The sequence below is a fragment of the Nicotiana attenuata genome, unplaced genomic scaffold (genome assembly GCF_001879085.1).
Source record: "Nicotiana attenuata strain UT unplaced genomic scaffold, NIATTr2, whole genome shotgun sequence".
NCBI lineage: Eukaryota > Viridiplantae > Streptophyta > Magnoliopsida > Solanales > Solanaceae > Nicotiana > Nicotiana attenuata.
Window position 1 is genome coordinate 337,474 of NW_017670687.1, and position 14,956 is coordinate 352,429.

General features: G+C 32.8%; 1 protein-coding gene across 2 annotated transcripts; it reads left to right on the plus strand.

Moving 5' to 3' along the window:
• The first annotated feature begins 4,004 nt into the window (after positions 1-4,004).
• On the plus strand, positions 4,005-11,651 carry LOC109242306. 2 transcript variants are annotated; one of them, XM_019409178.1, is made up of 7 exons: positions 4,005-4,396; positions 4,533-4,579; positions 4,889-4,954; positions 5,488-5,745; positions 7,209-7,364; positions 9,520-9,609; positions 11,128-11,651. In XM_019409178.1, the coding sequence occupies exons 1-7, from the start codon at positions 4,122-4,124 to the stop codon at positions 11,322-11,324; spliced, it is 1,089 nt and encodes a 362-aa protein (XP_019264723.1). In that variant the 5' UTR covers positions 4,005-4,121; the 3' UTR covers positions 11,325-11,651. The 2 variants fall into 2 exon arrangements, with proteins under 2 accessions (XP_019264723.1, XP_019264722.1); XM_019409177.1 differs by having other exon boundaries at positions 4,006-4,396; positions 7,206-7,364.
• The last annotated feature ends 3,305 nt before the right edge of the window (positions 11,652-14,956 follow it).

Consider the following 14,956-nt stretch of genomic DNA (forward strand, 5'->3'; position numbering starts at 1 on the left):
TTTGTTTGGATTGGATGTTGTTGCAAAGAATTGAGAATTCTCACTATGTCTCTCTATCTCTCAATCCCAAATTTCAGCAATGTAAAGCAAAGGAAAAGAGATCAGCAATTCAACCATTGACAGTCATTAAAAAGCTTTGAAGCTTTGAATTCGAAGTTGGATTTTCAAAAATCATTATTTGTTTGAGTTGGGTGTTGTTGCAAATAAATGGGAATATGGTTTGGAGTTTATATCTCAATTTTGAGGGGTTTTGGTGAAGATTAGACTTGGTTTTGGCTGAATTTCAAATTGAAACTCGAAGAAGAAGAAGAAGACATGACATACATTATACTGCAGAAATTGTAGTAAAATTGTAGAAAAACTGTATCCTGTTGTTTATATTTTTTTTCTTTTATTTATTTAACTATTGTATGAAAGTTGAACAACATTGTATAAAAATTATATTTAAGTTGTATGATATTTTAGTTGTATTACTGAGTAGAAATTAAGTGTATGAAAATTATGTATAAAGGTAATATATATAATTAGTTGTATGAAATTTATTTTTTACTATGTAATAAATCAGATACAAAATATACAAAAATATTATTGTATAAATTGGTATTTAAGTTGTTGTTATTGTAGTTGTATTTTAATTGGGTAGAAATATGTCGTGAAAGTTTGTAGATAAGTTGTATAATATATAATTTAGTTGTATAATTTATTTTTACTATGTTATAGATTACATACAATAGTATTAAAAAGACATATTGTATAAAATTTATAAAACAATTGTATTTAAGTGGTATTGTATTGTAGCTATATATAACTGGGAGGTGAGAGAGGCTTTGGCAAAGGTGTTTCGTGCATGTATTCAGGGAATGTAAGAATATACCACTGGTTCCTTATTAGAGTTGGGCAAACTTTAAAATTCCAGCTTTAGGGGATTCCTACGGACTTTCTCACACTTTGAACGCAACAGGTGACCAGTTGCCCATGGCCCAAAATTTTAATCAAAATTGTCAGACAAAATTGGCCTCCCCCCCCCTTTTTGTCCCTCCATAATCTATACTACCCAAATCTAAAGTAAATAATATTTAAAATTTTATTTATTATTATTTAAACCGTTTTGTTTGTACCCAATCTCAAACCAAGTTAAGAAGCTTAGTTTTCGTAGGAGACTTAAATATCAAATTAGATTTTGGACTAACAAATAAGGATTTATATTTTTATGCTACTGCAATGCATTGTTTTATTGTGAAAACACTCTAACATGAAGTGATGCCTATCATCATTAACTGGTTGTTTGAAAGAGTTGTGTGCCAAATAGAGTTTTAAAATAATTATTAATTGGGTTCTTGTCCATTCTTAGTCGATTGCTGCTAAAAAGAGTGGCAATTGTTTGCATTCTTTTTGTATGTATGGAAGTATCTGACTTTTAATTTGTATTGGTCAGGAATTCCGAGAAAATGAGGAGAAAGAACAGAAATCTGGAGAGAACGAGAGGAGAGAGAGAAAAAAAAGGAAAAGGGTGTAACTACAATCATAATTTAAAGTCACTAAAATGGGTTTGGAGCCTTTTAAGTGGTATGTATATATGTTTGTAAACAAAAACTTGTGTAGGTAGGGTAATTTATTAAACATGAATATTATAGGGTAATAAAGCTTTCAAATAGTGCTATTAGGAATGAAAAAATCCACTTTTTACTGTAGTGAGAAGAGTTTAATATATGGAGGTTTTGAACTTACCCACAAAAATAAAACTATTTACCCTTTTCTACATCTTTATTTTTCTACCCCATAAACTAATTACATTTCCTACCCATTAATAGTTTTTGTGGGAATTTTTTCATTTATTACTCCAATTCCTTTTTTTATTTCTATCTTCTTTTCTTCTTTTTTTTTTCTTTTTTTTCTTTTCCTCCTTTTCTCTTTTTCTCTTTTCTTCTTATTTTTTTTTCTTTTTTCCTTTTCTAATTTCATATTAACTTTTTTTTTTATTCTTTTTCTCTTCATAATCTAATTTCATTTACCGTTTTCAATTTTTTTATTATTCTTTTTTTTATACATAAGAAAAAAATAAACTGATATAGTAAATATTTTGTTCATCTTTCTTTAATATAATTAGTACAATATACCTTATGTTTTTTTTTTTCTTTCTCGTTTATTAAAATTAATTATTAAACTAAAATAATATTAGTTGTCACTTGATCTAATTCACTTGAATATCACATTGATTGCTGCTGTAGACACCATAAATTATAAATCAGATTCTAAGAATCAACCTATGATTGCCATGCAAACTTGATCTACTTCTTCCTATAAATATCAGTATACACTCTACCATTAGTAGTAATACAACCAGTGATAGAGCAAGAAACATAATCTACGGTAACCAAATCTCCATATATACTAGTTTAGACATAAAATGACAATAAAATATTGAAAAATGCAACAAAAGTATAAGTAGCAAAAAAGACTTCTAGTACCATGTGATACCAATATGATATATATTGTATACCAACAGAGCATGTGATTTCTCTAGAATATTGCTACAACTATCTGCGACTGACACTACTGTACCAAAACATTAAAAGGACGCAATAAAAGTATGAGAAATTACATGCTCGTATTGCAAGCTAAGTATTCGCAAAACAACTTGCTCATTTTGTATACTAAGAGGGTATATAGTTGTATGGGGTTGTTCCAACAATTGCCTATACTAACTAAAAACATATATAATACACATAATTTATGTCCATCCGGCACACAAAAATTCCAGCATTGCAACTCATGTTCATATATAAATTTCAATAAATAGAATTCACTTAAGATGCAACTAAACAACCAAAAAAAGTTCAATACCATATAGATACCAATATGGCATATAACTATACCAACATGGTATACAGTTTTACTAGTTAATTCCTGGCAACTATATGACTATACTACTATTACTTAACACACATGCATAAAGAGAAAAAAAAAATATAGTGTACCACATATTAATATAATAAGGTATTTCAAGATATTGTACTATATTACTATTATTAAAAGAAAATCAAATATTGTACCAATTAAATGCAGCTAATACAACCAAAAAATGATTCAACTAGCATATGATACCAATATAGTATATAGCTATACTAATAGGGTATATAGTTGGAATGAATTGTATACTAAAATGGTATATTTGTATACTATTTGAGTATACAATACAAATTCGTCTTCTTCTCTGGTTCAACTATATTTCAACCCAAATTTCTAAAATCTACTACAAAATCTCCACCAAATTGACTAAAACTTTAGCTACAACCTCCAATCAACTTTTCAAACAAACCCATACAGGATCAGATCAAAATAATTAAAAACTCAAACAAACCAAGTTATGAGTTTCAAGTTTCAAGGTCCTTCAATGGTGGATTTAAATTTTTGTACAATAAATCTCCAAAAACCAGCATCAAAGGTACAATCTACACATTAAAGAACAATAACTAGCGAATCTACACAACTGTGGATGAAAAACGGTTGCCACAGAAAGATTTCATCAACAGTGAGTACTTGGGTTCATCAGGAAAAAAAGGAGGATTGTTATTTTTTGGAGAGATGTTCGAAGCTCTATAGAATTTGCCAAGATCAGTGTGGAATTCTAATGGTCACAGCTGTGAACCGGATTGCTTGGTTTCCGTTCACCTAATTGTCACAGGCTTCTGTACAATAAATTTTGAATTCTTGAAAACAAAATCTGTCATAAAATTTCAAGAAAAGAGCAGTTTTCTAATGCATAAACTGGACGATAGAAGAAAGAAAGATGGTTGGCAAGGAAAAAACCGGGTAAATAATTTGGGCCCTATGGGTAGGAGTAGTAAATAGTTTGGGCCTCAACATTAAATGGTAAATAGTTTAGGATTAATGGTGTAAAGTGAGATTTTCTCTTTAATATGGGCTGGGTCCGGCCCGTTTAATGTTACTATTGTTTACAAATTCTCCCCTAAAGAAAAAGTTATTTTCAATTAGGTAAATGAATTAGAAAGAGCATATATAAAGGGTAAAGGTACAAATTCTCCCCTATGCAATTTCTCAGTGCTCCATTCTCTGAAATCCTACTGTAAAAACCCAATTCAGCATTCCGGATTTTGGAAATGGACAGCGCGGCAAACTGGTCGGAGAAGGTGGAGGATCTCGTCGATGGCGGAGAAATCAATGAAGCCATTTCTTTGCTAGAAAAAATGGTTTCAAAGCTAGAAATGGAGTCCCAAAATTCTCCATCAGATTCTCAACTTGTTAAACAGTTAGCTACTGCTCTACTGGATTTGTCCAAACTCTATTCTACTAAAGGCTTATCTTTACAAGCTGACCAGACGCGCTCAAGGGCATTTGTCATTAAACAGCAGCAAGATTCTATTAAAGAAAATAGGTCAGAATCCCAAAGATTTTCTTGTCCTTTTCTTTCGTTTGGTTGCGAAAGAAAGGGGAAACTTTGTATTTCTTGAGTTTAAATGACATAGGTATCGATTACTCTTGAGCTTCTTATTCGGGTTTTGGTTTTCCAGGGATGTAAATGCAAACAAGGAGTCAACTGATGATGGAACTTCGGAAGGTGGGCTTTCACAAAACGAGGCTTTTGCATTTAATTAGTGTTCCTCTTTATTTGGCCTTTGTCTAGATTCTTGATTTGTTATTTGCTAACTTCAAGTGTTCGATTAACTTCAAATGTGCTAAAAGGGGAATAGTGATTGCTTTCTTAACAAATATCCAAACTGTTATTCATATCAGTTACAATGGTCAACTTCTAATTATCCCAAATTTTTCGGAGTAAAACATTTTCCACGAAAAAATATTTTTGAATTTATTTCCTTCTTTCTGCATTTGTTGTTGTCGGACTTATAAGCATTGCCTCATTTTTCAGGCGGTAAAGAGGATCACCTCGGCTTGCAAATTGATACCTCACAGAATGATGATGCGCCTGGTGATGGTACATACCCTATCCTCTAAATTAGAGACTCTTAAATGTCTTCATTGAACTTAGGCTATTGTATTTGAAATGAGACCATTTGGAATTGGATATATGAATATCTTATTAAAAAAAGAAAGAAAAGAATTGGTTGTATGAATTCTCTCATGGTGTTGCATTTTAGTATTTTGATTTCCGCTTACCCACCAAAAGGATACAACTTCTAAGACAGTAGAGATTCTCAGTTAAGTGCTCAGTTATGGATATGATACCTATCAAAAACAATATATTGTTTGTTGACTAGAGAACAATGTGGATTTCCTATATTGTTCTTTTCCTCCATGTTAATATGAAGAACGTGTCGCATTAAGCTTTGCATACATTTGAAATGTTCGTTTCGCTTGTGAACTTCGCGAGCCACCGGTTAATACTACAAAATGGGTTCAGTGTCAATTGGTATAGGAAGTTGGCTTTTTGCCCTTCCCCTATTGCCCACTACTGGCTCCTAGTAGTGTATATTGAATTTTGAAGAAATAATCTTCTGGTGAATACAGATTGGGAAGCTATTGCTGATTGTGCTCCAGATGAATTGCTTTCCCCACAGTACTTGCCAGAAGTCTCAAAGATCTCTTTGCAAGATTCAAAAGTTCAGGGCGTCACCTCTCAGGGCCCCAAGCGACGTGGAAGGGGTACATTTGCCTATCAGAAACAAAGTCTCTATAGTGATCAGCAGTCTGATGGGCCTGCTGTTGATGACTTTGAAGATGAAACTGTTTCCCATGCTTCAGAAGGGAGCTCTGATGCAAAAAAATGTACGGCTGCATTCTTTTTAAGCAAGGCATCATTTGGACATCAGCTGTTGTCATGTCATTGTTTTGGTTATCAATACATTTCTTTTTCATTTGAGAAAAGATTTGGCTATCAGCGTATGCCTAGTCAACTCTGTTTTTCTGGTTACACAATATGCTATATTTGTATGTGTTTCAAACTGTCACATTTAGCAATCCAATGTGTTACTATTCTCCGTCACAGTAAGTATTAAAGATGTAACAACATTTTCTCATTATTGTTTGATATTTTCCTTAACAGGAAAGAAGAAAAGGGCTTTTATGAGAATTTTACTCTATTTTTATTTTTCTGAATGCAGGAATTCCTAATAGTAGGAAAATAAATGGAGCAAGCGTAAACTTCTGAATATAGTCAGTGGCGTTACCCAACAGTGGAACATATGAATTATTGCTGTGTCCTTGGTTTAAATGTGCACAGTCGCCTATCTGTATTGTAACTTTTGTTAATGGTGACATGGAGATATTGTTTCTTAAAGGGCTAGATTATCATTCAATATTGACGTAAGACTAAATATTTTATCAGAAAACAGAATGCATTGAGTTTACTCCTACCGATTTTCCAGAATAGACTTACTTGGATTCTACCAAATGACACTTCAGGAGATTTTGGCACATAAGTCACATTTGCTAGATTGCCTAAAGACACCTTAAGTACTGCAAAATCTATTAGGCGAATCCTGTTTATACTTTTGTGCGTTGACTTGTAATTATGCATATATGAAAACCAGATATGTTTGACTGAATATGCTTTATTGCTTTCTTTTCTCATTTCTGCGGCGTGTAGCTACTTGCCATTTGGTACTGAAGCAGTGATGTCTTTTATGTTAACTTGTGATGTCGACTTGATTCTGCTGTTCCCAACCAAGTACTTCAAATTCTGTAAGCACGAGTTTGTTTGTTTTGACATATGGTGATGTAACGAGTTGAATTGGCCTTTCTCGCCTACTAATGCCGATAAAGCATGTGTAAAAATACAATGATGCGAATAAGATTAGTTTATTGAGTCTCATGTGAATGATAGACCTTGGTGGAAATTAAGAATCTTCGCTAGGTCTTAGATTCAAATGTTGAGCACTTAATATTAGAACTGTTCCCTACTTATAATGATAGGATGAGAGCACATGACAACAACAACAACTACTACGCCTCAGGCCCAAACAAAGTTGGGGTCGGCGATATGAGTCCTCACTTCTTTCTTCAGCTCAACTCATATCATCATCATGCGAAAATAAAATAAGGGTAGTAGTGGAATGAGTGCACATGAAGTCAGATATATTTCTCTAGAATTGTTCTCACTCTTTCTGCTGAAATAATCTCCATCTTGTGCATGAGAACATTCTCATTTTGAGTTACTCCTCTCCCCCTCTGTGGCTGACTTTTCCTCTCTCACTTCTTTTATGTATTTTTGCTTTTGTAAATTTCAGTAGACTATGGAACACGCCACGTCTTGGTTCTGGCTGATTTTTCACCAAGCACTAAAACAAATGACCTCGAGAAACTGTTGGAGAAATTTAAAGACGATGTTGCAATTCGCTGGGTCAACGATACAGTTGCACTTGCAGTTTTCAGAACACCATCCCTTGGTAATTTAGTTCATTCTTTTTGTCTGTGTTTGAAATTAAAATTGCTTCCCTCCAAAGGCATAGCTTTTAATGACTCTCTGTGCTTTCTTGATGTTTAATTTATGTATTGGTGTCTTGGTTCTATTACAAAGGGAACCCTTATCCTAGTTTATTTGATTGTTAACTGCAAAGTTGAGAGTTAATATGTCTGAGTTCCTCTTCCAAATGAATTCAACTAAATCGTCAGTCCTTTACACTATCAATGACCAGGAAATTATTTTGCTTTTCTCCATAGAAAAATGTGTGAGATGAAATTGGAGGTCAGATTTTATATTTCTAAAGTATGGTATATGAGAGCCCTTTGGTCTAGACTGAAAATGGGAAGGGCCAAAGGGGAAGGACATCACTGTCAATAAAAATCCTATAGTCTATTGTACAGATGGAGTTTCGTTCTTGTAATGATTATAAAAAGAAGGGGTTAACTTAAATACGGAGCAAACAAATTTCAAAAGAAGCAAAAATTTATGGTTAATTAAAATTTGGTTGAGCATAAATGTCCCTAATGGAAAAAGAGAAGCTAATATTTAGATTTTTAGTTAAGAAAATTAAAGGAAAGGTTTTCCAGCTAATCAAATGTTTTCTGTCTACCTCTTTTGAAATAGGAGATGAGCACAAAGTCCTTTATAAACTTTGAGGCTTATCTAGTAAATGAAACACCATTTCATTTCAAAATCTTAAAAGAAGCAGTAAAATGGTATGTTTTGTTTCTTTATCTTCTTTCCTGAAAAATGTTTTTGAAATGAAACCCAGATTATGGACCCTCCTTCCCATCCCTTCTTTAAAGGTAAAACTCTTTAAAGGAGAAGTGTGAACAGGGAAAGGAGTAATTACTTCCTGCTCTAAAATACTTCGAATGGATAAGCTTTGAATAGATTGATATGCTCTTCAATGTTTTGTAACCTAAAAAGATTTTTTTTGTCGATTTATCAAAGAAATTCCCTACCTAGAGTTTTTCCTGTTTTAGGTATGTTGACTTAGTTGATAGCTGACGGCGGACAATACAAAAAGGAAGCTCTGTCATTGTTGTGACACATTTCCTACTAAGATTATCTTCAAACACGAAGGAAACTACTTATTATTTTACTTCTACGACAGCGTGGACCTTTTTCTTCAAGAAAAAAGTAAAATTGCTAACATTAATAACCTTACACCACACATAGGCTTGTTTTTTAATTTTGTATAAAATTAATGCAATAAAACAAATCTGTCTAGCGGCTTTTAGGTATGGTTTGAACCCCTTCATCCATTAAATACATGTTTAAAATCTCTGCCCAAATCAAAAGAACTAGTTTCCTTCTTAAACTTGATCCCCACATCAAAACACACTTGGCACTTCATTTTTCCAAACTTCTTGATGCTTGGATAGCCAAGGTTTTGGTGGTTATGTGGTCTACTATAATGCATGTGACATCACATTAAGCGCTGTGGCTTTGATGCTTTTCTTATTTTATTGGAAATATAAGTTGATAGAAGCATTTGTGTTCTCCTAGGATTGGATTTTCTTTTTAATTTCCAAGCCTGTGTACATTCTACTGTAAATACACAGTTATGACGAATTTTGCTGAACATTGTGTATTAAGTCCATTTAAGTTTGTCTCATACAGCTCTGATAAGGCCATACAGCTCTGATAAGGCGAGAAGAGATTGTGCTTACTGGCTCCAGGGAGATCTCTCTAGAGAAAATGTTCCGAATGACCCCACGTACCCCATCTATTTAAAATATAAAAACAAGCGTTAAATGAGCACTTATATTGCAGAGTTCTATTTTCCATTTCCTTAAGAATTTCTTCGCAGCAGGGAAAATATTGGATTTGAGAAGTATAGTTACTAAGAATAATTGAAATGGAGAAAGATAAGTTTCCATTGAATCATGGGTACAATGCAAACTTAATTTGATAGTTCGAGGGTAATCGACTGAGATGTACAAGTTGATGGTACTCATTAGAGATACTTAGAAGAATCTACTGAAAATCCAAGTTGAACAAGGAGGTGGAAAAATATTTAACATGTGTACACAATTTCACATAAATGTTCCTGATTAGAGAACAATATTATTTATCATGGTCATATTTAATGCTTGTAACCATGTTTCAGCTACTCTTATCTTGTGATGCAGCGTTACAGGCCAGCAACTCGATACAATGTCCATTTACAGTGAGAGTACTGTGTGAGGAGGATGAACTTTTGAGCTCAATTCCGCCAAGAGGTAACCTTGCCTCCTCCTCTCCAATTTGCTTCAGCACCAATTCAGATCAATGATCTAAAAAAAAATCTCCTTTCCCAATACTTTTCAATATAAACAGTTTGAATATTTGACTTGACAATAGGATAAAGGAGGATTTATTTTTGTTAATTGAAATTGTCGTGGAAGTTTGAAAGTGGAAGAGAAAAATAAAATCCTTCGCAGGCAGAAAATAGGTGAAATTGTGGCAACAGAGATGCAATTTGAAATTTTTTATTGCAGATTTCGGTCTTCTTTCATGAAATTTATAAGATACTGGGAAACAATGAATACAAGTATCATGGTGATTGAATGTTTATAAAATCTCATATTTATGTGTCATATGCTTGTATTTAACATATACTACATATGGGCAATGGCGGAGCCACATTGAAGCAAGGGGTGTCGAGCGACACCCCTTTGCCGGAAATTATACTATTTTGCTAGATGAATTTTTTTGTTTTATGTATATTTACTATACTCCCCTTGACTTTTCGATGTATCTAATTATTTATATTTTGACACCCCTTGATGAAAATTCTGGATCCGCCACTGCATATGGGTACGTGTATGTACACACCCATATACGTATTTGTGTGTGACCGTATATATAGAATAACATCTTTGATGTATTGAAGAGGACCGAAAAGGGTGAAATTGTAGCACCAGAAATCTCACTACATCATTATGCGCGATTCTTTTTAGTCCATGAGGGAGCAGAAACCTGACCTTGTATTTAGGTGTGATATGCTTGTACTATCAAATGGAGAAGCACTACCAGTGAGTTATGTGATAGAATTTACCTACTAAAGTGAAATGTACGTTCTATGGAACAGTTATAAGACCGGCATATATGGTATTGAATGTTGGGCCGCTAAAGTTCAAAATATTCACAAGATGAATGTTGTAGAGATGCAGATGCTAAGATGGATTTGCGATCGTATAAGAGTAGAGAAGATTAAAAATGATAACATTCACTAGAAGGTGCAAGTAGCAAACATTGATGATAAAACGTGAGATGATTTGGTGATGTCCTGTGTCGACCAGCTCATAGGTGTGAAACTATGGTGAGTGAAGGTGTTAAAAGGGGACAAGGTAGGCCTAAAATATGGAAGGAAGTTGACTTGAGAGATAGGGCACAATGGAAAAAATCCTTATACGTGATATCTACCAGTTGGGAATAGGTTTTAGTCTTGTTAGTACGTTACGTTGATTTACATGCCAGTAACAATATAGAGAACTTTTTATATTATTATTATTATTATTATTATTATTATTATTATTTAGATGTATTTAACTTTATTTTCACTACTACATTTATATGGAAATCCTTGTGGGTGATTCAAGGAAAGTATATAAATGTTGACTGAACATGCTTCGTGCTCATCTGCCAAAGTTTTCTTATGCCTTTTTCTATCCCTGCTTATCCATTTATTACTGGAAAATTTTGTTGTAAGATGCTTTCTGGTTCATTTATGGTACTCACTGAATGTTATTTTTTAGATCTGGAGCCCCCTCGTAGAAGACCCCCGACGTCAGCTAGAACCGCCCAGAGATTGATTGCTCAAAGTATGGGTATAAAGTTGCCTTCTACAGACTTTGGATCCAGAGAATATAGGAGACAGGAGGAAGCCAGGAAGAACCGGATCGTTTCAAGACAAAATATGAGGAATGATGCTTGGGGTGATGATGCCAACTAAGGATTCATTTGTTCAAGCTCTCTAAAAATTTCATTTTTTTCTTCAGTATGCATTAACCAGTGTTACAGATCTGAAATCCCCAAGCATTAACCAGCCTTACTTTTTGAGTTGCATATCTTCACCAGTTTTGAACAGATGAATAATATCCTGAGGAATTCTTGATATTGTCCCATTGGTTAAAAAAGTAGGTACTCTTACTCATCCTTGTATAGCTACAGCAATGAGCCAAACCCTATTCAGTTCTCAGTTTTCTGATGTATATCTCTGATGTCAAAATTGTATCATTTGTTTTGGCTGGAAATCTCATTGGAAGCTTTGACTTATCCATTGTTGGTGTTATTTAGTAGAGTCAACTTGAAATTGATGTGCTGATTGGGGCAAAACATTGGCATGGGATGTTCTTAACTTCAAGAAGTGTCATATTTTGACCTGGGTTGTTTTAGACAGAGCTCCATGAATGATACTGGTTTGGTGCCTGCTGGGGTCTTTTCTATGAGAGTTAGCTCATTCTGCACAACTCATTATCATTTGTTGCATAGTTTATGGCCTGTATCAAGTCAAATCCTAGATGGCACTCAATGGTGTGGCGTAGTGGTGAAAGTGTCAAATACAAAATTATGAGAGAACAAAGTCCAAATTTTAGCAGAGAAAGAAAAGTACTACGTAAGTGATTTACTTCCATCTGCACGGATAGTATCTGATACTTGTGTTTAGGGGTGTTCATGGTTCGGTTTGGATCGGTTTTTCCCTAAAAAGAAACCAAACCAAGTAAGTCGGTTTTTCAAATATTAGAACCAAACTAAACCAATTAAGTCGGTTTTTCTCGATTCGGATTATGTCGGTTTTTTGGTTTTTTCGGTTATTTGTCGGTTTTTTCTTAAATATATGACATACGCTACCAAACACATATACATTTTCAATGTAACACTATCAAATCAATTGCCCTTTGAGAAATCTATTATTTACCAAGATATATTGATGATAATTGAATCAAATAGTGATGAATAATTTAAGGACTCAATTAAAATATATTATTTTTAACACAAAATGGGTTCTTACACTAAACAAAAGAAAACTATCAATCAAACTAGAATGTAAAGGTAAAGAACTATATTAAAAGTGCAAACTATTAACATTTACCATAAATTTTTTGAAACTTGGTATAACAATATACATATATATAGGTGTAATAATAAATTTGAATAGCTACTCATATAGTCGGTTTGGTTCGGTTTATTTCTGATTAAAACCAAAACCAAACCAAATTTGATCGGTTTTTAAAATTCAAAACCAAAACCAAACCAAACCAAACCAAAAAGTATCGGTTTTTTTGGTCGGTTTGGTTTGGTTTTCGGTTTGGTTCTGTTTTTCGGGTTTTTATGAACACCCCTACTTGTGTTGGTAAGAAGTAGTAGGTATTCTGTGAAACAAGTTGGTTTAAACATCACAATTATCATCGGGATTTTTGATTTTTACACAAATAGTTGGTTGGATTTATTATTTATTTTTCTTAGCCGGTATACATAGATTATACACTAATTATATATGATCATATACATATTATACATGGATTATATATATATATATATATATATATATATATATATATATATATATATATATATATATATATATATGTATATATATATATATATATATATATATATATATGCCAACTATTTTTAGTTTAAATGGTTGACGGCTATTTAAGTTAATTCTTAATTATCATCTATCAAAGCCAACTCGGGGGTGGTACATGTTACCTTGCTATACTATGAGCCTATCACAAAGCCATGATCCTAATTCCTATGTGGCTTGAAGCCCAGAAGATATCCTTGATAAACTCAACGTGCAAGTTAGTGAACTGTCTTTTCTTTTTCGGGAAATTGCCAGCTATGTCCATTTATAAGTAGCTCATTATAAAAATTGACCAATTGATAAAATATTACTAATATTAGCCAAATTAGCCAATTAGCTATTTGTAGCGAAAAAATATCAAATTTTTGCTTTGTTTTGAGTGGGTGTTATTAGAATAGATTGGGCACAACTTAAGGAGCTTGAATCTCAGTTTTGGAATGATTTGGTGAAGTTTTGAGATGGTTTGAATTGAAAATTCGAAGTAAAAGCTGAACATGCAAAAGCTTGGATGTATATCCATGTATACCTGTATGTGTGATACATGCGTGATACATGTTTGATACATGTGTCGCAGAAGACTTTTTTGAACTCGATTTAATTACGAATTTTGATACAAAACCAGTCCAAATCACCTCCAATCTTCCTCAAATTTTGTGTATTGACTTATCTATATATTTTCAATGAATTTCAACTATACCCATTGAAAAAGTTCCTTTTTTGTTTAGATTTTTGGAATATTGTATAGATTTTTGTATTTCATCACCTTATTTGCTACCCCGTCCATGAAATTTCCTTTCCGTCTTGTATCTAATGTTGCTAATCACGCTTAAAAATATGGAAGGTGATTTTTGCATGTGATTCTTTGAGAGAAAGAACCCTATTATTTGGTTTTCAATTTTTGTTGGCTAGTTTTGGTAAGTCTATGACTAATGGCTAGAGGTTGGTAAGTTGAGATTTATTTGGGACATTTGTGTAAGTTTCCCTTCTTTTTCATCTACTGATTTAGCCTATTCAATGATATTACTAACTTGATTATTAAAAAAAAAAACATTATCTATTAGAGAGATAATTTCTCCATACAAATGATCTAATAAGAGGAACTAAATATTTACAAACGTGTTAAACACAACTTATGGCTATTGTAATATTGCTAACTTGATTATAAAATGAAATGACATACAGAGGATCAAAATACCATTGAAAAAGTCGTACAAGTTTTCGACTTCCATCTTTCACAGTGATTATGGCAAGGCTTTAGCACTTCTTTTTATTGCAATAAGTGGTGGCAACTTTTTTTTTTTTTTTTTTAATTTTATAACACATTTGCTTCTTTTTCCTACATCGTTTACATTATCATGTATCTTTACTTGTTATAACCGATAATCCTTTTTATATTTAGTATTAAAAATCTCAGATTTTAAGGAATCTTGTATGTAAGTATTAAAAAATTAGTTACACTAATGGTGTATATTATTTAAACTTTATGATTAATCTGGGAAGAGCGTGGATATATGTAGTGGCTGCGACACTCTTTGTGTTAGACATCATTTTCACAGGATTCCTGATTAATAATTTATTTACTTTTGAATATTCCAGTACCTAAAACTCTAGACCCAAGTCTTTCTCCTAGTGGTAATGTGACATGGAATATTTATACGAGTTTACACCTTACGGTCTATACCATGGCACGGTATATATAAATAAGTCATAATTTATAGCAAACATGAGATGGGAACTTAGAAATAGAATAATAACCCGCGGTTAAATTGCATTGATAATTTAACATTTTTTACGTTATCAGTATATATAATATATTTAAGTTATAATAATATTTATAAATGTACAGTGAAAAGATTTCCCCTAGAAGTTTTTCACATCCATAAACCAGATAATCTAAACATAGTCAAAGCATCAGCTAGTTGTCATTTTTTCCCCACTGTCATAAGAATTGAAAATGGAGCAAATAGGCTATCTTATAAAAGTAGTAATATGAA